We start from the raw sequence: 23,432 nt of genomic DNA, 5'->3' as shown, positions 1-23,432 counted from the left end.
CGTGGAATCGTCTGCGATTATTGCAATTCTCGATTGGTCTGTACGTCATTTTACAGCGGCAGTCTATTTTGGTGAGATGTGTATTTACAATAATTGTATAATTTAAATTTCACCTAGGATATATTTTCAAGCGGAAAAACGCCAAAAATGAATTTGGAATGCTTCCATTTAATACAGCAGCTGATTGGGAGAATATTATTATAATTAAAGAATATAATTATTTAATAATAATAATAAAGACTATTGTGGTTATTTAATATTTGCCCAGAAGACAGAGAGAACAAAATGAAATCACCAATGCGATAACCGCGAGCGGCCTGTGAGGGGTCTACAATCTCAAGTCGAAAGAGTCATGGCTTGGCTCCATTGCGTGAGTATGAGGAGAGATACACCGAATTCTGACTCACCTGGGTCCGAGGGAGGTGGACAGGAAGGTTGGGACGAACATCACAATTATGGAATGTGTACTGGAATGTGTACCAGTTTGTAGCATGGGGTAAGCAAGCTGTTGCAAACTGACATCTGCACAGTTGGCGATAGACACTATGCTATTATTAGACAGAATATGTGTATTACTAATATTCACATTTATTTATATTAATACATATATTAATAATTCAGTGCTATTGTAATGAAACGTCAGCTGCTGCCCCTAGTTTCGACACATTTCCCGAGGCAATAAATGTTGGAAAGATCACCTCGAATAAAATCACATCTAATAATGCACCGCAAGTGTCTCCATATGCTTCATATCCCCAGACAGGAAGACAGTTGGACTCTTTCAGTCAAATATCCCGGACACTATTGAAGAAAATAATGCTGGCTTCTTAAGATGCTTGTGATACATTGTGTATTTGGTTTCGCCTTTTTGTTCAACCAACCAACCTTCCAAATCTTCACAGAAATTGACGGAACTTCAGCAACATCTGAGCTCAGTTGGGATATATTCAGCTAACTCCAGGATTTCAGTCGCTGAAAGTGGTTGGAATGAACCTGCCCTCAAATCAGTATTTGTTCGAGGATCACGTGGCGATATTACAGATCAACTTTCTTCTTGGAATGAGCTTTCTATTCTAGTGGAGCAAAATAGTTTAGCCATTAGAACAGACAACCTACACCAAGACACCAAGTAACTAAGCAACTAAGCAGAACTCGGCTGACTCCTGAGGAACATAGCCTCAGACTCTGTAGTGGCCTCTGCCTTTAACTGTGGTCTTGCTGGACATCTCTACCAAACATGGCCTAGTAGACCAAAGGTGGTGACTGAGACTCAGGTAGGTCACACCCAAGCCACCCCTAGTGTATCAGACTGTGTGTGACATTCCACTTGTACTGAACATGTGGTGTTGGGGAGTCAGTGGTAAAATAGCGCCCTCTTGTGTCATCAGATGACAGGGCGTGCCAGCAGCATAAAGTATTTGCTCACTAGCCAGTGTAACACAGTGTCTCGCAGCTTCTGGTTATCACTGTGAGCTCATCGGGTTCCAGTGAGTTCCTCGCCCTCCTCACCAGTTGTTCTCGGACTTCCACAGTTTGACTGGGCCAAGCTCGCCATCTCTGGATGGAGCACGTTCTGTCATTCATTCATGCTATTATAGTTAAAAACCGTCATCCCCTTCCACTTGTCAATCCTTCATTTGAGCCTTTGGACAAGGCTACAATCTTCACCAAGTTAGACCTGCATAATGCTTATCATCTGGTGCGCATAAAGAAGGGCGAGATCTTAATTATTTTTAGGTCCAGCAATGAACACAGCAGACAGACGTCCGTCAAGTCCTCCTGCATGTTTTAGAAAATCACATTTTTGCTAAGGTGAGGAAGTCACTTTTTTTATTCTAGGCCAAGATCTGCTGGACGGTGATTGTTGACTTTGTTACGTATATATACACGTTGTTTTTCAAGCCTTGTCTTTCTGATCGATCTTGCTGATTGACACAGTTTGACTGTGACCACAATGTTGTTCCATCATCCTTTCAGTCTGCATCAATATGTCGAAAAGAGGGTTCAGATACAACAAGCAAGCAGCAAGGAGCTTGCGGGTTTGATTCCTGGGTCGGACCGGTGTTTGCATGGAGTTTGCATGTTCTCCCCGTGTGTTTGTGGGTTTTCTCCGGGTTCCCTCCCACAGCCCAAAGACATGCTCTGTAGGTTCATTGGACACTCTTAAAGGTGTGTGTGTGAATGGATTGGTGATCTGTCCAGGGTGGATTGTTGCCTCTCGCCCACAGGAATAGGCTCCAGCACTCCCCGCAAACCTGAAGAGGACTGAGCAATGGTTAATGGTTAAGTATACTGGATGCATTTTTAGAAACATTGGTTCAGTCATTAAGAGAAGGTCCATGTTTTGCTTCCTTGACTGTGCGGATGTGCAGCCTGTGCATCTTTTGCAGAGAATGCATGAGATCCACATGGCACACAGCATTTCGGAACCCCCTAATTTTCCTTCACACATTTGAGTGTGGGTCTCTGATTCATTATAAACCCTCAGCCCAGTGAAGGCATGATCTGCACCAGGAAAGGACGACCTTCATCAGTAGTGTCAGAGGCCGTGGAGAACAGAAACAGCGGGGGCCAGCTTGGGTTAATCCTCATTAAGGAAGTTGACTTGGACGCTGTGGGCCATTGACCCACAGTTGACCGTGAGCAGCAACGCTGTGCAGAAGTGCAGGGCCCAGTCATGTACTCAAACTTGATGTTAACTGCTTTCAGGCATTGTACAAGTGACAAATCTGAGGATCTGTTTTTATTAACTTCACATTGTGATTCCTGCTAGTTGAAAAGAAATAATGTTAATTGAAGTTGTACTGATGAGGCATCTCTATTTGATGAGCTGAAATTCTACTGCAGCTACAGTCTGTAGAGAGAAACAACTCACCATCTAAGGTGGAGACAATGGACATCAAACAAAATGAAAGATAGAATCAAAGCACAACCTTAAAACCTCTAGCAAATCCTGGAACACAGAATGAAAAGTAAAGTACATTGATTTTGTTTTGTAGACTTATTCACCTTGCTTTAAACTCAACAATTTCAGAAAAATATTTGAGCTTAAAATGGGCTCACCTTATCCATCAACTACATTCATCCATTCACCGAGAAGTAAACATAAACGTTTGCCCTAGTCTCTAGATTAAAAGTTTGATCTTACAGTGAACACACTATTGGGCAGTTCATGATGTCAACAGTTCCAACACTGTCATTAACTGGGAAGATTCTATAGTGAATGTCGTCTTGGAATTCATGTCCACTGGCTCCAAGAGAAGAGTAGACAGCGGTTGGTCTTCAAATTCACATCTCTGTGCTGTGTACTTGCCTTCACACAGCGACTGGACTGAAATCCCCACTGTGACTGCAACAAACAAGCACATACAATTGTTTATACACTGTATACTACACAGGCTAAAGTAAAGTGTGGTCATCAGTCACTAATACAAAGATCTATGTTTGGACAATTCAATTTAAGCATTGATTTGTTGTCTAATAACTAAATAGAAATTGTTTTCTTTGGTTCTTTCAAATTTCACTGCGTTTTTGTTCTGTCTGAATCAGCAACAACCAAACAACCCCTCTAAAAGAAGCTTTGATCAATGTACATTATGAGCGATCCCGAGACATGTAGCACTGATAAGGCTCACTTTTAAAAGGCTCAGTGCTGCTCATGTTTTGTCATTAAACACTCCATGAACGGAGTACAAGTCCGGCCTGTCAAAGTCAGACTGGTTAGTTTGGCACCAGCATTCTTTTAAGCATGCGTGGATGAGGAATGTGACAGACCACACCGATTTCACATTTGGAGGACACCAGAAACGTCAGCAAGATGATGTACACAAGACAAGCAATGCAGTGATGAAAACTAAGCTGCTAAACTTCAAACCACTTCATCCTTGATCTGATAAAAAAATTCTCTGAAAGCCTGAAGTGTGTGAAGTGAGGTGCAGTCACTAGTGGCAGAATTTGTACACTCTCATTTAAATTTTCCACGTATACATTTATTTGTCTTTCTTTCATCTCCAAAGTTACAGGTGACTCGAATGAATCAAACCAGAAATATAGGTAATACAGGATATAGCTAGAGAACATGCCTGAGACATTGAGATCATTATCCGCTCATCTGCTCAAATATTAGATCAGGTCTCATAATAATAGAAAATATGGAGCAGTTTACTCTTCAATCGAAACTTAAGAGGTTACAAAATCTCTTTCAAAAACTTTGAGCTTGTGTATGAACGCAGGTCATCGGACACGGCACCTCCCAGGTCGATGCCTGAGCATTCCAGCAGGTGTGTCTGTATTGTGGACCCTCAAGTCCTCCAGCACCCTGAGTCACTGAGGCTGAAGAGTCTCTTTTCCTACACCAGACCACAAGAAGCACCTTCTGCAACTGTGGTGCGCTGCATTTGATGTTGCTTTCCTGTCCCAATTCACGCGATTTCTGGTAAAATTCACATTAATATTTATTTTTGTTTATGTTTGGAAGCCGGCACTATTTAACAACATACTGAATCAGCAGCTGAACTTTTTGATTTTTCAAATTCTTCTCTTCTTTGTCTGCGTGAATGGATGTAGGCGTTATGCAATTCAGCAAGACTGGATTGTCCATATAGTGCAAACTTGATGATTCATCTCTCCCAATGAATGCAAGACTATTTCTTTACGCAACTGCATCTTTGCAGGGAAGTGTGTGGAAGTTACCCCAGCGTGCAAATGAACTATCGTAGAAAAAAATTAACCTTCAAACTATAATCACATGATCAATAGCGTTACTAGACATCGCAGTAGTTGTATTTGATTTGGAAAGAATGCGTACAGCAAGGAAGTTTTCAAACAGTGGGGTGAAATTACGTATGAGTTCATGAGTTCGGTTGTTGCGATATTTATAATAGAATATTGAAGTCCCCTGAATGAGTAGTAATTCACATGATGAGGATATACTTCACCTTTGTTAAATGCCATCATTCACTCAATATTAACATTCAGGAGTTGAAGGTGTAATGAGGTTCTAAACTTCATAACTTCATTCAATATCAATCCACATTATGTGTGGTTCTTACTTGGTCATGCCACCACTGCCACCTTTGCATCAAGAGCAACTTCATTATCTGCGTCTTCATTCTTCTCCCGTTCTTCAAAAGCAGGTGGCGCTATTGCAGCTGAATGTTGTGGTGGTGATGCGTCTGTAGGTGGAGCTACCTGCAGGTCTGAGTCTCCGGTCTCTGGTAACGCCTCAAGTTCTGTCGACTCACCCACATCATCCAAAAGCACTTCAGTTATGGCCTCGACCTCAAGGTTCTCAGCTGAAGATATTGGTATCTCTCTTTGATATTCTTCCTCTTTTGGCTCATGTACAGAGCCCTCCATGTCTGAGTTATCAGTGGAAACCAGCTGAGTTGAAGCCACAGCTTGATCTTCTGCCGGTGCTTCTTCTGTTGGTATTTCGGCAACTGGCGCTCCTTCTGTAACCGTCTCATCTGCTGGTGACTCATCTGCTCTCAGCCCCTCAGCCACTATTGTTGTTGCTGTTACTGTCGTAGTTACATTCGCTGGCTCCTCAGCCCAAACCTGCTCTGCAGTTAATGCTGTAGTTTGAGTTGAATCCTCCTGTGCTGGTGTTTCAGACACTCGAACTGCAGCCAAAGCTGGATCTTCGCCTTGGATCTCCTCCATGGCCTTCTCAACTGCAGACCCTTGGTACACCGTAGGTGCTTCTGTGATGAATTCTTCTGCCAGTATTTCAGCTACAACGGTCTCCTGAGAAGAAGAAATGAACTCCTCAGCCAGTGCAGCGACTTCATGTGACACTCCATCAGAAGGGGAGGACAAAAGTGATGCAGCTCTCACCTTCTCCTGAAGTGACACAGCATGTGCACATTCCCCCTCAGAGTGCAGGTGAGCTACTGCATCTCCAAATGTCATGCCTGCAGGCTTGAGCTCCTCCTCTTCCGTGGAAACCACCTCATCCTCATCTTCACCTGCACCTTCAGCCAGTACCTCAATTGTGGCCTCAACAACGTCGCCTTCCAACAAACTTGGTTTTGCATGCAAACTGCTTTCATTCGCCTCGATAGGCTGCACTGCATTCACCATTCTGCTTGTCCCAGCAGACGCTGTGGTGATCTCGACGGAGGTGCCTGCCAATAGCTTCATGGCCGTGAGAAGATCAGGAGAGGATTCTGCAGGAGGGATGAGATGCACCATGAGACCAAAGATTAAAACCTCTCTGCACTCTGGAAGCTCTGCTTACCTGTCTACCACAGGGGGGTTGAGGACTCTAAAGGAGACTACCAGCTGTGTATGACCTTTTACAACGCGGTTCCTCTCCAGATATCAGTGTTTGAAGATATTACAAGCTTTACTCCACAGTGGCGCTGGGCAATAGAATTGGCTCCTATTATCCAACTGTCTCATCGCATGAACACAATTTGCTCAATGGGTCACAAAGAAAAAAACGCTTTGTTTTTTTATATGCTTTAAAGTGACAATGATCACTAAATTCTGCTTATTGGTTTCACTTGTTAGTGTGAATCGTAACCGATTATCCCAAAAGATACCCCACCCTGGTCCACCCCCCAACCACTCTATGGTCTTACTGATGGCAGAAGAATGAAAATACATGTGGCTGTCACCATAGTACTCGTGGTAAGAGGTCTGAGCTGGGATTCTCCGATGCAGTTGGAAAATGTGATTTTTAGAGTGCTCAAATGAACGTTGTGAAACCGTTGCACTGTGTGATCACATTTGAGGTCCTGAGTGGACCAATATAACATAGGTATCCTTCAGACTTCAAGGAGATTGAAGAAGGTTACACTATACTAAAAATCTTATTCACCAGCTAGTAATTTAACCCCATGTGCAGCAGCAACATAAAATAACAGTCATGATTCCTCTGAAAACTGGAATGATATCAGGCTTATTGGAGCCATCCAGAATAAGCACCTGTGGCAACATAGAAAAAATGTATTTCGTTTTGTACTTAACAATTCACTCGCAAGTCAATACAACTGGAATGATTGGTGGTTTGAGTGTTTCTTGCTTTTAGGTCTGTTCTATAGTCTGGCATGTTTATGACTAAAAGTCCCTGTCAAACATGTAACAAGAACCAAACTCAATATGGACCCCACAGAGAGATTTTTATTTAGAACCTCTGAAGTGCAGCCAGTGACATTCAAATGATCAGAAGTCAATGAAGAGGACGATGGTACATCACAGGGGGTCGAGGAACAGGTTGAAACACGGTTTGCTTTTTGATCGCTGCACATGGTGATGATTCTGATGGTAACTTTGCGGCTTGAGTCTCATCCACAATCATATAGGTTGTACAGCATCTACATTTTCCAGACAATCGATATGTGAGGAAAAAGAATTTGGACCAAGCCGCGTTTTCTCGTCTTCCTTGCTTCTGTTCCTGGCTAAAAACCAAAAACTACTTTTATACATCATCATCACCCTACAGTCCTTTAATATTAATACCATATGATATTAATGATATTAATATCACCATCAGTGAACATTGTTCATCAGGGCAATGATAGAAAGATCTAATGCACAGCAGTTACTGCCACCATTCTTTTTAATAGATGTGACAAACCATAATGTTGCCCCAGACAACATCGACATCTGAATTATCTGCACACATTATTTTCCTTGGAGGGGAGAAACAGCAGCTAAAACAAGTATGGTGGTCTGGATGGATCTAGATGGGTGGTCAAGGAGAACAAGACTGATGGATCCCAGCTACATTTGTGTTGCACGTACTTTTTTAATTCCAGGACCATCACTCTTGCTCTATAGGTCGAGGGAAAACTGGGGAGCAGAAGCTAAAATGGGGCAGTAAGATATTTAAACAGCCATTTCTGCTGTGGGAGCTACAGTACCAGTCTCTGTCTCAGCATGGGGCACTTCATCCAGTGTTGCAGGCGACACCTCAGTGGCTATGACTTCCACTACTGACAGCGTTTCCTCGCTGCTCTCTGGTGGAGCCACCTCTTCAGAGGCCGCAACCTCAGTCACTTCAACAGCAGCCTCATCAGAACCCTCGACCTTTGTTTCTGCAGAGGTCTCTGCGACTGGTTCTTCAGGAGCAGACTCCGCAGTGCCCTCTGTGGTTGTGGCCGACTCCACTGATGCAGCTTCTGCTGAATGAATTTGGGCATCTGTTAAAGAACCTGTCGATGAAAAGGTAAATACATATTTTGGTTAATGTGAGGAAGCAATCTAGGGAAAACATCAACATTGCTGTAAGTACGTTCTTCGTAGACCCAGGCAGAACAAAGTGCATGCTACAAAAATGTGTACAAAAATATGCAAGGGATGGTCAGGACAAGCAAAAGCACCAAGGTTATCCCTGTTTCTTCACACTTTTAGAAACCCACAACAATGGCATCTTCAACAGCCACCATTGTGCCAACGAGCCTGTTTAAAGTTGGAATAGCACACAATTATCGAGACCGTCACACTACGGTTCAACACAACTCTAGACAGAACTACAGTCGGAAAGGTTTTACTTGACGTCAAGTTTGTGGTTTGCACATTCCTGGATTGAGCTGAACAGACCAACACTGGGTTCAGTATGGCAGTATGACTTATGAGAATGTACCATTCTTGAGATATTCACCTTTATGTTTTACTGCATACCATATTAGTTTAATTTTCAAGCATGCCACTGCAGGCACTAATTAACTGTCAAACATTTGCGTACCAAGACCACTCAATTCACACGCTGAGAGAAGCATCTGCCTTTTCTGAAGACCCAACCCCCAGTACCAGAGGTGTTAGTAAGGTATTGCTTAGTTCTTCAGTCTTCAGCCAGGCTCCACAGAATTCCTATGCAGCAGAAAGCAGCACCTACTCTGTCACGGAGCTCTTTGTAAGACTTGTCCAGGATCTGAACTTATAAGTCTGGCAGAATCTGAGAATCCATTTTGAACTGCCTTTTAGTCAGTAAATATAGCAGCAGAAGGCAAGCTTCAGCACACAGTCCTGACGTTCAGTGCCAACTAAACTTAAAACGATGCCAGTATCAAATGTCCAGCATCATATTACACAAATGTGTAATATTTTCTCAAAAGCCAGTAGAACTGTCCATTTTTGCCATTAGCGTTGATGCTAGGTCTGCTAATGGTCATATTGCTTCTTGATTTTCTAGTGCCCCCGGTTCTCTTCGCAAAAACAAATACCGTAATTATTACTATTATACTATTACTATAGCACCTGACTATAAGCCGCACCCACTAAATTTAAGAAGAAAAAAAGTTTTGTACTTATATCAGCCGCACCCGACTATAAGCCGCAGGTGTCCATGTTGCAACAAGAGACATTTACACAGATTTTTTCAAAACTTTTTATTAAATAAATGTTTTCTTTTCAAACAGTGCAGTAACGCAACAGTAATAGTGCAGTAACGTGGCATTCACAGTGCCGTCAGTGGCTTATTAAAAGCCAGTGATCATCATCTTCATCTTCCTCCTGTGCACTAAATCCGCTGAAGTTGTCTTTTTCTGTGTCGGAATTGAACAGTCTCAGAATTTCGTTGTCAGTCTTTCTTTCGCTGTCGCTCTCAACACCGCTTTCTTCTTGAGGCAAATTTGCACTTGAGCTCGTGTTGTCCTCTTCACCAAGCAGCAGTCCAGCCTTTCGAAACCCATTGGTAATCCTGGATTTTTTGATGCTGTCAGGATCCACTGGCAGACTTGGGCAAAAGTGGCTCTTCGCATGCGGCCAGTTTTAGGGAATGATTTCTCGCCACTCGTCACCCACGTCTCCCACTCAACTCGGAGTGCCGCTTTAAATGCACGATTCACACTAATGTCCAGCGGCTGCAAAAACTTCGTTGTGCCCCCAGGAATCACAGCAGGAATTGAGTTTGTCCTTTTGATGGCCGCCTGAACAGAATCTGTCAAATGGGCGCTCATGCTGTCCAAAACGAGCAGTGCTTTTTTTCTGTAAAAAAATCCTCCCGGCCGCTTGGCGTAGCACTCCGTCAGCCATTCCGTCATCAGACTTTCTGTAATCCACTCTTTCTTGTTGACTTTCACAGCGATTTCTTTTGGGAGTTTTTCTTTTGGCATCATCATCTGCTTAAAAATCACCATGGGTGGAAGCTTTTGTCTGGATGCCGTGCAGCTCAGAACACAAGTGAAGTGCGTTCTCTCATGGCCGGTTGTTTTCAGTGTGACGGACAATTCACCTTTCTTGCTAACAGTCCGAGTGAGAGGCAGGTCGAACGTCAAAGGTACTCCGTCCATATTTATGATCTGGTGCAATGGAATTCTCCGCTATCTTTGTTTGAATGAATTTGTGGAAGTTGCTAAGTTTTTCCTCGTAGTTGGGGGGGACTTGCTGACACTTGTCCAAACTCGTCCGTGCCCTCATATACAAGCCTTTTCGCCTCATAAATCTGAAACACCACGATGGTCCACCTTTAAAACCAACTATCTTCTTTTCAGTGGCGATTGTTTTGGCTTTCATTCTGATCTGCACGGTGGAAACGCTTCGGCCGTCTGCTCGCTGTAAAAGTAGTCTTCAAGAATGTTTTCAAGTTCGGGCCATCTGCATTTATTACCTCTGAGAGCTGTTGTCTTTTTGCATTGAGTCAGTTCTTCGCGCTGTCATCTCCAACGTCTCACCATCGATTCGTTTATGCCAAGCTTACGTGAAGCAGCTCTATTTCCTTCTCCGACAGCTATATCGATTGCTTTAACTTAAAAGCTGCGTCGTATGCATGTCTGTGTGGATTCTCCATGATTAGGGTATGTGCAAAATAACTGACCTGAAGAATTTAGTGCGCGTCAGTTTGATTTGTTTGATTGGTCCACTGTGACCTGTTCGGTAATTTCATTGGTCGGCTGCGACCAGGCAAAAACGTATTGGCACACGTATGAAGCACGCCGTAAAAATCTATACATAAGCCGCATCGTCGAATAAGCTGCAGGGCTCAAAGCGTGAGAAAAAAGTCGCGGCTTATAGTACGGAAAGTACGGTAGTGCTAACTTATGAAAAAAAAGTGTGTATAACATATTGATGTTTGAAGACAACTCTGGCCTGAAGTGAACATGGCAATGGATGCTCTCACTCCAGCTTAAGCTGAAAACTAAGCTGCTGTCTCATGGTCACGTTGGGTCAACAATCAGCAGCTTAGGTCTTAAAGGTCTTAAGAGTTCCCAAACAACCTGCAGCTCCTCTTAATATGAGTAATGTGGCAAGCTCTAATGCAGACATGTCATCCCCTGTGTGCGAGCACTGACACTATAGAAGCAGTTAACAAGGAGGTCAAGTCAGGGCAGAATTAGCCAATCATGTGCTTGAGTTTACAACATCTCGCACACCATGAACTGAGGAGCGGATGCCGCTGGAGAGGAAGAATTGCCTTTGCTATACAGGTCACTTTAGAGTTGAAACAAGTGCTTGATTTTTCAGTGTTTAGAGTCAAATGTTTTAGCTCTGCATGAAGAGCACACCAAGTGAAGTCACTGTACAGAGCTTTGAAGTCAGTCTGGACATTTGCTTCATTTGTTTCAGATTCAGGTGGCTCACTAAGCAGTGGTCTCTCTTTCATGAGCCCCGAAAACTCTCCATGCTCCGTCTAGTGCCGGTGCTTTAAATGGCGTATTTCATTTGTGGCGTAAAAGCCTATTAAAATGCTTCAATTCCCGTGCATGAGCTGCACTTCACATGACAGATTGCCAAGTGAGCAGAAAGTAGGAGGGAGGGGCTTCTCGCAGCCCACAGATCTTCATCAGAGTGGCGGTGTAGGCACCAGATCTGCTATGGGGTGTTGTTTTCCCTGGCAAATGCATACAATTATCTTCACATGTGCATAACTGTCTGTTAAGGAGTCCATTCTGACTTTAGTGCGATATCAATAAAAACAATACCCCGTATATGTCAGCCAATCAGAGGCGTATCATTGTCTGATGATGCGTTGATTCTTGGTTTTGGTGCAGTATCAAATGAAAACAATGACCAATACATGTCAGCCAATCACGACGCACTGTTCCGCAGACCACGGAGAAGGACAGACATAAACTTGGCAAACGACCCGATAACAAACATCGTATTTTGCGGATATAAATCTTAAGCATCTGGTAGAAAGTACCCAGTCATTATGCCACACTGCACCACTCTCGCAAATAAAACAAGAAACCATTATTTTCATTTTGGTGAAAGTGATACATAAGTAGGGCTTCAATTAATAAACAATTAATAACCACTGGTGAGTTCACCCCGTTTCCCGAAAATACATTATCCCCAGCTATTTGGATACACTTCTGCTTTCTGATCACCAGAGGTCATATAGCGTGTTCATTCTCTCGTCGCAGGACTGAGCTGAGCAGTCTGTTTGAAACAGTAGCCATGAAGCAAGCAGTTCGGTCTCGATCATGGAGATTGTTCTTATCATATTGTCTTCGAATATTTTCTATATTTCACATGTTCTTTGTTGTTGACTCTCTCTCTCTCTCTCTCTATATATATATATATATATATATATATATATATATATTTATTTTTTCTAATTGGCTTCGTTTGTTCAATGTCAAACAGCTGAAATTATTTTAGAAAATATCGTTTTCATCACAGATGCTTCAAAAACAGGCATTTTGAAAACAATCCTAAAACATCGAGGATAAGAAAAGAGTTGTCTTTTTTGGTATTTGCCAAAACAGAAGTCAAGTCAATTTTAATATGATACAATTTAAATCCAGTGGTGCTGTAACTAATTACACAGAAACATGGTCCATTCCATCATCCACATCAGAAGGTGACGTTATTGCAGAATCAGCTGCATCACTTGCATGAGGATGTTCCTGCGAACGTGTTTCCTGAGCATTTCACTTGCTTGCATAAAGGCAGTGCTCAGAGCCACATGACCTCATCAGACAAAGAACATTTTTGTGCACCAGGGCTCATCCTCATTACAGAGCCGCTGCTCTGAGTCCAGGACCAGCTCATACCAGCTGAAAAGACAAACTCAGAGTGGATGGGGATCTGAGCAGACAGGCTTGATAGAGGCATTCAGAGTAATCATCGGAGCATGCTTGACATTTGCTGGAGGATTCAGAGGGTTTTAAAAAGCCTCTTAACACCACCAGACCGTATGAATGCGCAACCATAATAAAAATCATATTTTGATAATAATTTGCGCTTAATATCAAGTTAGAATGTGGAGAGTGGACGTGTACAGAGCACCGGCATTTGGAGGGAGCAATAAAGGAGGCTAACAGCTGAGCTGTTTTTTTGGGGGGGAGTTTCTGATGTCCACACCTCAGGATTCCAAGCTGCTCAGGAGTGGTTAGGTTCTTCACAAATCTGAGACCAGTCACAGAGGTGAAATTTCACCTGCTGCTTCAGTCTTTCAGATCAGGAGGCTGCTGATAATAAGACGCCATACCTCTAACAAAGTGTGACACGGGCACCAAATATAGCCTTCTCAATGCATTTGTTAAGGCCTCTGGGGCTTGTTGTCAAACTGCATATAGAAATGTTCTGTTGTTTTGTGTTTTGAGTGTTTCAGAATGGGAGGTATCACAGACCGGAGTAGCATGAGCTGGATGCCTGGATGTGTGTGTGTGTGTGTGTGTGTGTGTGTGTAGGCATGTTTTGCCTTACTTGTGAGTACCACGTCTCGACAAGAATGGGGTTAAAACTAGGGACGCTTGCATCCGGCAGCACATGCACGAGACAATGCTGTCCAGGGAAGCGCGTCAGAATTAAATACGCCATTTAAAGCGTCAGCACTTGATGGAGCAAAGAGAATTTTAGGGGCTAATGAAAGTAAGAGCACTGGTTCCTCAGCACCCGGTCCGAGCTGACATTTGGAATGATAAGAAATAATTATTAATTTCACCAAGCAAGATTGAGCAGCCTTTCTCAGGTGTCATTTATGCGGAGACTAATTCCCATTAAGACAAGAAACGACCGGCCACGACCGCCACCTGAATCTGAAAGTTTTGAAAGCGTTCGGAGTGGAAGCTTTGATAAATGCAGTGCTCTTTGTCTCAGAGTCCCACTGCAAGCGGCCAGTATGTAAATGTTTCACGGACATAGAAGAGTCTCAAGAGATTGAATTAAATACATTAATTGAAAAATGATTTGAAATCTTTTTCATATGTCCTTTTGACATAAGAGTTGCTGCACGCTGCAATGTTTTTGCCTCCTTGAAGAGGTATATAAAAATATGTCAGAATTAAAATGATTTAATGGTTCATGTTTTCACATCATGTACACAGAAGGTCTCATCATTTCGATCAGCACTCTTCCTGATCGGAGTATCCCTAGTTAGAAAATGTGTTCATTATAATGAGGCGTCAGTTTGGTCAGAGTCCTGGTTATGGTTAGCCATTTTTGGATGGTTAGGCTGAGGGTTAGAGGCTGGGGAAAGCATCATGTCAATGAGAAGCCTCACTATGTCCCCACAGGGTGCGAGTCTGTGCATGTGTTTGTGTGTGTGTGTGTGTGTGCGTGACTTGCCGGTTGCAGAACCCATTTTCGCGAGTCTCTCTTCATAGCGCTCACTATCATTGTTGACAGTCTTGTAGGCCTAAAAGAAGTAGAGAAGAGGTCAACATTACAAATTCCAGCACAGATAACACTGTGAGCATTCTTTCAAACTTTGCCTTAGACAATGCCACGTTATGAGTGTTACACCATGTAGCTAGCAGGATGAGGACATAGGCACACGTCAGCAACGTGGCCATGCAACGAAATCAATCTGACTTTACCTTTTCTCTCCACAGGATTTCTCTACCAAAAGAACTCTTTAAGAATAGCATTTGCTCAAAGCATGTGTGTTGCAGCAATATTGAAGTTGCAGGAGCTCAGCAAGGTGGATGTGCACACATCACACAGTGAGTCAGCACCAATCGTGAAGATTTTCTGAAGCAGTATGAAGGTCATGGGAACGGTGGTGACACTCACGTAAACCACAGCAGCAGTCAGTCCTCCACCACACAGAACAAAGTAGGTCATGTTGGTAGAACCACCTGGTACACTGAAGGCCATGCACCTCACCGGTGCTGCTGAAAGGCAAGAGACATCTCCATGACACAGACACAGCTTTGCACTGACCCACCACAATATCCGTACGTCACCACTCGTCGTTAATCCAGTTACACAATAGGGCCGCGTTCATTGGAAACAGTGATGGAAAGATTTAACTGCAGCCAAACTAAACACAACTCGTCCCTAAATCAAAGGGCAGAAGGCCACACAAACACTTCCTCTTTCAATATCTGAGCTTGCCTCAGAAAAGCAGGGATCCTGCTCAATCCCATTATGTTATCAGATTGTCTCAGGGGTGAACAAAGAGACGGTGCTGTTGTTGTGCTGGACAGGTGAGCGGCTCCTGCTGGTTCAGAGGATTGTGGGTGAGGAGCACGAGGCGGCTCAAACAGCGACTCACTTTAATCTGCTCCACACAACCCCTCATAGAAACATTGAAATGCAAGGTGCAGGACAGAATTTACTGTTTGATATTGATGGGAGTGGGAATACCGCCGGTGCAGCGTAAAACTCAAAAGCTTAGCTCAGTTCTTTATCTTCTGGCATTATTTGTCAGCTTTCATTTTCCACACACAACAAGACACCAATGAGAGTGTCTAAACCAAACCGTATTGTCACATTTTATTTTGCACATTACATTGCATTCATGAGTAAACAATTCAGAGGTTTACATACATATGACTCATCTAACCTGATCCTTCCTCACCATGTTGATGTGTCATCTTGATACCAATCATTTTAGTCATCATAACTGACCAGAAAACAGGGAAAGTTTCATCTGTTACAGTGTCAGAGAGAAGTCTGTCTTGTCATGTGTTGAATAAATGAGAAGCTGCATAAAGCACATTCACTTGCACAACAACAACAACAAAGAGCGAGAGTCTCTCCACAGAGACTGATGAATCCCTGAAAAGGTCTCCACTCAGAAAGTCTTTGCCAAATCACAACCTCACTGGGAAAGCCAATAAAAAGTCAAAAGCCCACCGTTACCTCCATCTGCTGACAGTCATGACACAGCAGTGATCGGGTTATTTATACTGCTAATCGGTTAATCCCTCAGGACATGCACAGGCCTGGGAAAAGCACATGGGTGGCCTCAAAGATGACGGGACAAGGACAAGGTGCGGTTGCGTGTTCTGAGGAGGTCAAACAAAGGGAGGAATCTCCTCTACTACAGGTGAACCTTCGACACACAAAGCTCTTGTTCTCAGGAGACTGTCTGAAACCTGTGCTTGCTGCCTGCAGGCTTGTTTCTAAGTGTGGAATTCAAACAGGAAATTAAAGCAGTACACCACAATCTGAATTCAGTCTGTGTAACTCAGTTCCTCTACTACCCTGAAGCGGCTGACTTTTTGCTTCTCCAACTGGCATCATTTTTCCCAGCTATAATGCAGGCTTCCCCTCCAGGACACACGACCGGAGTGGGATGCATCTTGATCTAACTTGCACACCTTCTTTTCCATGCTGCTCAGTGAGCTGCAGCCTGCCACCTGACCATGACAGATAGATGGTGCAAGAAGTGAAAACCCCATTTCACTATGGGCCTCAGAGATTAGCAGGAAGCAGATCGGGTGAGAGGATTGCAGGTAGACTCATTAATCTGAACGGCTGGCAGCTATGCAAGTGGGCATGTAACCTTCATTGGAACGGTAAGCTCCACACTAAAACAAAGCTCCACAAAAGGGCTTCCTTTCTTTCGACATTCTGGTTATCAATGACCACAGCAGAGAAGGGGCACTTCAGCGGGATCGGACGTCATCATTAGCAGGTGGACTCAGGTAGATCAAGCCTACTGTCCAGGTGGGAACTCATCGAGAAGTTCGTCTCCTTGTGCGCCCAGATCATAACTGAACTTGATTTTACGCATGGTTCACGAAGACGATCGGATCAGATCACTGAGTGTAAGGCCACGGCCTTGACAAACTTATGTCACGCGAGACATTCGAAACATGAAATACCAAACCAGGTTAATGACACAAATAAATAGGACCGAGGTGCACTTACGAGTCCTGAACTTTGGTTCGAGGAGGTTCCGGGCCAGCGGTCCGACTCGCTGCCACACCCTTCTGCAGAACATCTTGGCCCGTTTGTAGCTGCAGGTGAGTTGTTCTGACCAGCAGTCGCCACTCCGCTCTGGGATCAGAGGCGGCTGTGGGCTGGCCCAGACAAACCTTGTCACAGCGCCCCCCTTCACTTTCGGGAGGCAGCTCACATGGGAGGCGCTTGGATGCTGCGGATCCAACAGTTGATTCTTCGTTGAAGATGACGAAGATTGTCCGCTCAGAGCTGCCGCCCGAGCTTGAACACTCCCCGGTGGGAATCTAAGCCGCTACATCACAGCGTTGGGTTGGGAGTGGAGGACTCATTCGGTCCTGGCCGAGAGACTCAACTGGGGCACCATTAGACACTTGAATAGTTTCTAAAGCAATTCAACTGTGTGATGTCGCGAAACAGGAACGGAGCTAAATACACGTTCACGGTAACCAGCACCATGCAAACCTGAATTCCACGTTCAACACTGAGCTCATAACCTGAACTAAGGTGCAGCTTTTCTCAATCGTGAGGGAAAATAACACATCTTTTTTAAATCACACAGTGATATAAAATAGGATGAACATTCCTTTACCCCAAAATGACCGTTACCATCAACTCACCAAAGCCATCATGGCTATTGTAGTATTGTGGGAAACGTGTTCGTCACATGACTATTGTCATCCCATTATGACGTTGTAGCAGCCAGGACTGACGGGGTGGCGGTGTTTGGAACAGCCACTAGAGGGCGACATGGTGGTATTGTGGAGTGCTGCAAGAGACTCTCTGCCGGTGTTCCCATATAAAATTAACTGAATTATAGTGAAGCAACAAACGCAGCGACAAATAAGTTCAGCCCAGCTCGTTATACGTCTGTATTGACTTGTTAATCTTAGACACTGTGTTTTGGAATGAAGTATTCACATTGCATGCCAGCTAGGCAATGAAACATGTTGTGGACAATGAACCAGAGGAAGTGTGACCCCATGACCCCTGTGCGTCCTGTCTTCACGACCACGGAGTCACCTTAGTACCTGTTCCGACTATCGCGATCATCTCAAAGGTCCCACAGAAGACAAGTGAAAGAGGAGTTGTTCCTCTCCGTATGTGTATGCTGTAGCCTGGCAGACAACTCCAAAGTGAGCTCCGGCTTGACACAAAAACTGACACAGAAATGCTAAAATCGTGAATCAACTGTTTACTTTGCTCAGAAGGGCTGTTTTCCAGTGAACCAAGGGTCTTGCACATAAGTGAGAAATGTTGAATCTAGGTGACACACACACACACACACACACACACACACACACACACACACACACACACACACACACACACACACACACACACACACACACACACACACACACACACACACACACACACACACACACACACACACACACACACACACACACACACACACCTTCCCCTGTCATATGACTGTGTGAATCATGGATTTGTCACCCAATCACAGCACGTGGTCCACTGTGTGGACACTGGAGCACATGTGACTGCTGTGGTCTTTTAAATGTCATGTATGCTCCTCACTCACCAACAGCAGAAGCTTCTTGGACAAGACAGTTAAAAGTGAACAGATTGTTTTATTAAGTGGCCTTCAATTATGTCATTAAAAAAAAAATCATACAAAGAATGACATGGATGAATATCACAGTCTTGATGTCGTCCTGATGTCGAGCGTGACGGACACATTCCGGTCCTTCACAAAAGAGAACTGACTCTCAGCAGCACGACCACGTGTTCTCCACACTTTTCTTGTCCATGATTTTAAAAGAGCTGTTGTGCTGTGGAGACTGCATTGCAGAGACCGTCTTCTGGCCCTTCAATTTAGCACCCACGGCCATGACCACATCCTCCACGCTGTGCTGATGGTATGCCTCCCGGTGCACATGAGGAAACTGTCCCACTGCTTGTTTGGCAGAGGTCTCGAAAAACATCATGTTATGTACCTTGGCGAAACTCATGGCCCGCTCCTGGCTCACCTGGCCCATGGGGTTGCTGTGGTTACGCAGATCGCTCTTGTTCCCCACCAAAAACCTGAGGAACAGAACCGCTGACAATGTTGGTGACACACTATATATATATATTTTTTAAAGACGTTTTTACAGAGCCTGTCCTGTCAGTCACTGCGGGCATCAAGTCAATGACCAGAACATTTCTATTCTGACCACATTTTATGAAACATCATACAGCATCCACTTTGGTCTAATGGCTGTTACTGTCGCTCTATCCAAGAGCTCAAACTAGGGATGCACCGATCTCACCTTCATGGTCCCAATACTGAGAGCTGGTCATTCCATATCTGATACTGATCTTATACTAGCGTTGAAGTGTACCTTCTCCTTGATAAAAGGCAAAAATGACTTCATATGGAATGTTATCCAGCATTTTGCATGTGTTCCATGTTGGCATTGCAGTTGCCGACTGAGCTGCTGCCATGCTATCATTCGGGCGCCGCATCGGGTCGATACCAGATACAAGGATTGGTGCATCCCTAAGTCAAACCTCAGGTAAGAGCTGGTATAAGGCTGTGTGTCCTCACCTGGGAATCTCCTGACCTAGTGAATTCTGCCTGCATTCTTCTATCCAGGCTGCAAGGCTGTTAAAGCTGGCCAGACAAGTGACATCATAGACAAACAGAACAGCGTGGACATTCCTGTAGTAGTGCTGCACCATGGATTTACGGAATCGCTCCTGTCCGGCTGTGTCCCACAGCTGCAGCTAAGAGGGAGGGAAGAGGGAGAATTTAAGGAAAATGACTTTCATCAAACACAACTGTGACACATGGTAACTTGACAGATACTCATGTTTGAAACGTGCTAACATCCTGTGAGCATTTGGCAATAGCACCTCAAAGTGGGATCTGGCTTTCAGTCTGAGGACATAGAGCTGGAATGGGCGTCCGCTGGTGACAGGCCAGCCTGGGTTAGTGCCTGTCACAACAGCAGTGTTCGAACTCAGTGGCAGAACCCTGAGGTGATGATCCAGCTGAAGTAGAAGGATTACAAAGCACTAGGGACTTGTGGGACTCCGAGTCAGCGGACAGGAGTCATGATGCAAAGAGGATGAGAGACGCCTTCAGTCAGCGCAGCATTCGATGGCTCAGGAAAGGGATCCAGAGCAAGAACATTGCTGGACCCACTCTAAACCACCAGGAGTGACTTGTATCCCTGTGGTGGATGGGGTCCGCTTGGGGTATCATGGCTCTGTTGCAGGGCTAACAGGGCTGATGGTCTCGTGCAACATCACCGGGACATCGAGTGCCTCTTCACTATTACCACCTGTGAGTGAGACAACTGCGAGGGCCTAGTCCATATTGGCACTCGGATGAACTACCTGTGAGAGTTGATCTTTGTCACTGTACCCCTGCTCCCCTAATTATGCATGTACACATTTCCCAGGGAGGATATTGGGAACCGCGTTTTCCATTTTCTTGCAGATGATGTTGGCTTCCTTCGACTCATCTGATGAGGTAGTTATTCCAGGCAGTAGCACCAGGGAGGAGGTCCCTGGGCAGACCCCCGCTCGCATCCCCGAGACGAGACTGAGGAGCACCGAGGGGCTCTGTGCGAGCGAGCTCCTGACCCCATGATACAGCCTCAGCTCAGCACTGGAAAGTGGACGGATGAAGTGAATGGCTCATGATCATTTTTCTCGAAGCCACAGCGGGATGCTGGACCAGATCTGCAGTGATGGTCACCTAAAGGGCACTCTATAAAAGCACAGAGCTCATACAGACTAGATGGAGACTCACAGAACACCTTAGCTCAGCAAAGTGGTTTCCTCTTTCAATGCAAGATTGAGTCAACACGCAGCCCTCAGTCAGAGGGAAAAACAAATGTGTGATCTCCCGTGTCAGGCTGAGTCAGACAGACAGACAGCATCAGAATTAGACAATGACAAGTCATTCTGATTCTGAATGTCTCTCTACAATGACCTCCTCCACTGAGAACATGGACACACATCTGTCCAAGTGAAGCCTGCCTCCCTTTTGGTGGGGACACTTTTGTCTCACTGAATTACTTATCGGGTTCACATATATTAAACGAGATCCCAGTGATCTTTCCCTTAATGACAGTGAGGTCAGAGATACAAGGAAAAGATTGGATGGCATACTGTCAAAGGTTAGCATCGAAGGTTGCCACTGTTGGCGGTACGCCTTGGCAGAGCTGTCCCTCACGTCACCCTGTGGTGTCTGATCAAACTTATACAAGGCAGTGTGAGTAATGAATGAGGAAAACATGACATGAAGGTCCTCGATTAAAATATTGATGAGGACACCAATTTTATTGGTAATGTGATGGAAAAGTGTTTCAGAAATTCAAAATAACTTGCACATATGAACACAATCTTCAGAAAACAGACACACGACAGATGAAGGACTGCTTGCCGTTTTCTTCTTCACCCTCACGCTACTTATTCCCTGCTGAGATTTGGAGTCATGTGTTCAGTTCTCTTTCTGAGGAGCGCATCCTCCTCTGCCTCTGGCCAGGCTTGACCTCACCGAAAAGGTTAACCGAAATTCACTTGCACACACAGCAAGGCCAGGACTGCTCTGCTGTTCAATGGCTCCCGTTCTCTGTCATCAAACTCCTGCGGTATCGGGTGAAAACCTCAAGTTGTTTTTGAATGTGGAGCCACGCTGCTTACGTCGTTTCCGGCTTCTAGTGCACACCTCTCTGCTGAGAGCATCCTGGCCCTGTACAACTCTCCACGAAGGCTCAAGTCGGCGGCCAAAGTCTGACATGTTTTGAGCCAAATGGACTTTGTCTTGAGACAGAATCAGAGGTGTGACAGCCCCCTCACAGCTAAACAACCCTGTTTTTAATGAATACATAAGCGACTTATTTGTAGTTATGTATATATGTATGTAGAGCTCTCTGAACAAATGGTCAGCAATAATGAAACAAAGGTCATCAGGCTGTAACACTGGTGCCAAATACAGTCGACGTTTATTCACAAGGGAAATATGGTCAGAAAGAACACAGCACATCAGCCGGCGGGGCAATAAGAGGGGACACAGAAAGAATGCTCAGTCCCCATCAGACTACCCTGGGCACTTGGGCCTTTCTCTTCCACGGTTTTTGGAGTAAGTTCAAACGGGTTCTGATAAGGACACTAGCTGGGTCCCTCCACTTCACTCCCTCCAATGGACACGTGAAGTTCTTACACAGGTCACGTATGTCTTATACCTTTCATGTGAGCTCAGCAGACAACTTCACAGTTCCAGTACTCAACCGGTGTCGAACTGTCGAACCAAGGTAAAGCACGAACTCCTGGACAAACGCGCCCTACATAACTTCCATGTCCAGAGAGAGCTCAACTTCCAGACTTGATTTACACGAAGCGAACTCGACTGAGGCGACCAATTAAATATAGGCGACTAGATTATCTTAAGTTGACTCTTTCAAGTCACTGACAGGAAAGTTGGGTCTACCTTGATTTTCCCTCCATCGATCTCCAGAAGCCTCTCTCGGAAGTCCACGCCGATGGTGGCCTCGACCCTGCAGGGGAACTCCCCGCCACAGAGTCGGTGTGTCAGGCACGTCTTCCCCACGGCCGAGTCTCCGATTACCAACACCTTAAAGGTCCTGCAGCGAGTGAGCAACGAGGAGACGCTGGACAGAGAGGCGGACAACTCACAGGAGGACTCCATCGAGATGCCGCGGTGACTTGCCGCAGGAGCAGTGGAGGCGTGCGGCGAACGCCAGTGAGAGGAGGAGACACTTGGGTCGTCAGACAGCGAGCAGGTGTTAGGGAGGGGAGCTGATCACAGGACTCCATGCCGGGCGTCATCTACCGAGCTCCTCCAGTGTGAAGGTCGTTTCAGAATGAATTGTTTTGAAGACATCAGGGAGTCTTCGCTCGCTAATTTGTCCGTTTGAAGAATGATTTTGTCAGGTAAGTCAAGAGCTTAAACTAGAAATCTGTTTTAAGGCGTTTGTAGAACTTGTTGGGCGGGGGGTTCGTGCGCGACCGCTGCCCGCTGCTGCCCCCTGCTGAGAGATCCCGTGCAGCACGTATAAAGTCAGAGTAGGTTTGAATCCAGGGGTGGGCCGGGGTGGTGCAGGTTTTAGTTCCACCTGATCATCACACACAACTTGGCTGCAGATGAATCAGAAAGGACCAGACAGGTGTCTCAGGAGTTCAATCCTCAACTTATTAAACTCCTGAGACACCTGTCTGGTCCTTTCTGATTCATCTGCATCTAAGTTGTGTGTGATGATCAGGTGGAACTAAATAGAAGAGAAGGTGCCGTCATGAATGGTTGGAACAAAAATCTGCACCCACTGTGGACCTTTCTGGAACAGTTTGCTCGCCCCTCCCGTTGCTATTTTTGTACGTGTACTGTTTGTTTTTAACAGCAGGCAAGCAGCCTAATGAATCAA

At 44.9% G+C, this 23,432-nt stretch overlaps 2 protein-coding genes across 3 annotated transcripts; both read right to left on the bottom strand.

The window, feature by feature from the left end:
• Positions 1-2,716: 2,716 nt before the first annotated feature.
• Positions 2,717-17,230, bottom strand: LOC128754977 (uncharacterized). 2 transcript variants are annotated; one of them, XM_053858029.1, is made up of 7 exons: positions 16,999-17,230; positions 14,911-15,008; positions 14,464-14,533; positions 7,872-8,162; positions 5,839-6,170; positions 5,052-5,748; positions 2,717-3,349 (listed from the first exon to the last, which is right to left on the bottom strand). In XM_053858029.1, the coding sequence occupies exons 1-6, from the start codon at positions 17,069-17,071 to the stop codon at positions 5,056-5,058; spliced, it is 1,557 nt and encodes a 518-aa protein (XP_053714004.1). In that variant the 5' UTR covers positions 17,072-17,230; the 3' UTR covers positions 2,717-3,349; positions 5,052-5,055. The 2 variants fall into 2 exon arrangements, with proteins under 2 accessions (XP_053714004.1, XP_053714003.1); XM_053858028.1 differs by having other exon boundaries at positions 2,718-3,349; positions 14,911-15,011; positions 16,999-17,229.
• A 1,483-nt stretch (positions 17,231-18,713) lies between these two features.
• Positions 18,714-22,934, bottom strand: LOC128754371 (ras-related protein Rab-33B-like). Its single transcript, XM_053856942.1, has 3 exons — positions 22,481-22,934; positions 19,586-19,764; positions 18,714-19,080 (listed from the first exon to the last, which is right to left on the bottom strand). Exons 1-3 carry the CDS (start codon positions 22,697-22,699, stop codon positions 18,765-18,767), a joined length of 714 nt encoding a protein of 237 aa, XP_053712917.1. The 5' UTR covers positions 22,700-22,934; the 3' UTR covers positions 18,714-18,764.
• Positions 22,935-23,432: the final 498 nt, after the last annotated feature.

Source organism: Synchiropus splendidus, chromosome 2 (assembly GCF_027744825.2).
Source record: "Synchiropus splendidus isolate RoL2022-P1 chromosome 2, RoL_Sspl_1.0, whole genome shotgun sequence".
NCBI classification, from domain to species: domain Eukaryota; kingdom Metazoa; phylum Chordata; class Actinopteri; order Syngnathiformes; family Callionymidae; genus Synchiropus; species Synchiropus splendidus.
Note: the sequence above shows the minus strand (reverse complement) of the source record. Positions and strands in the feature narration are given on the sequence as shown.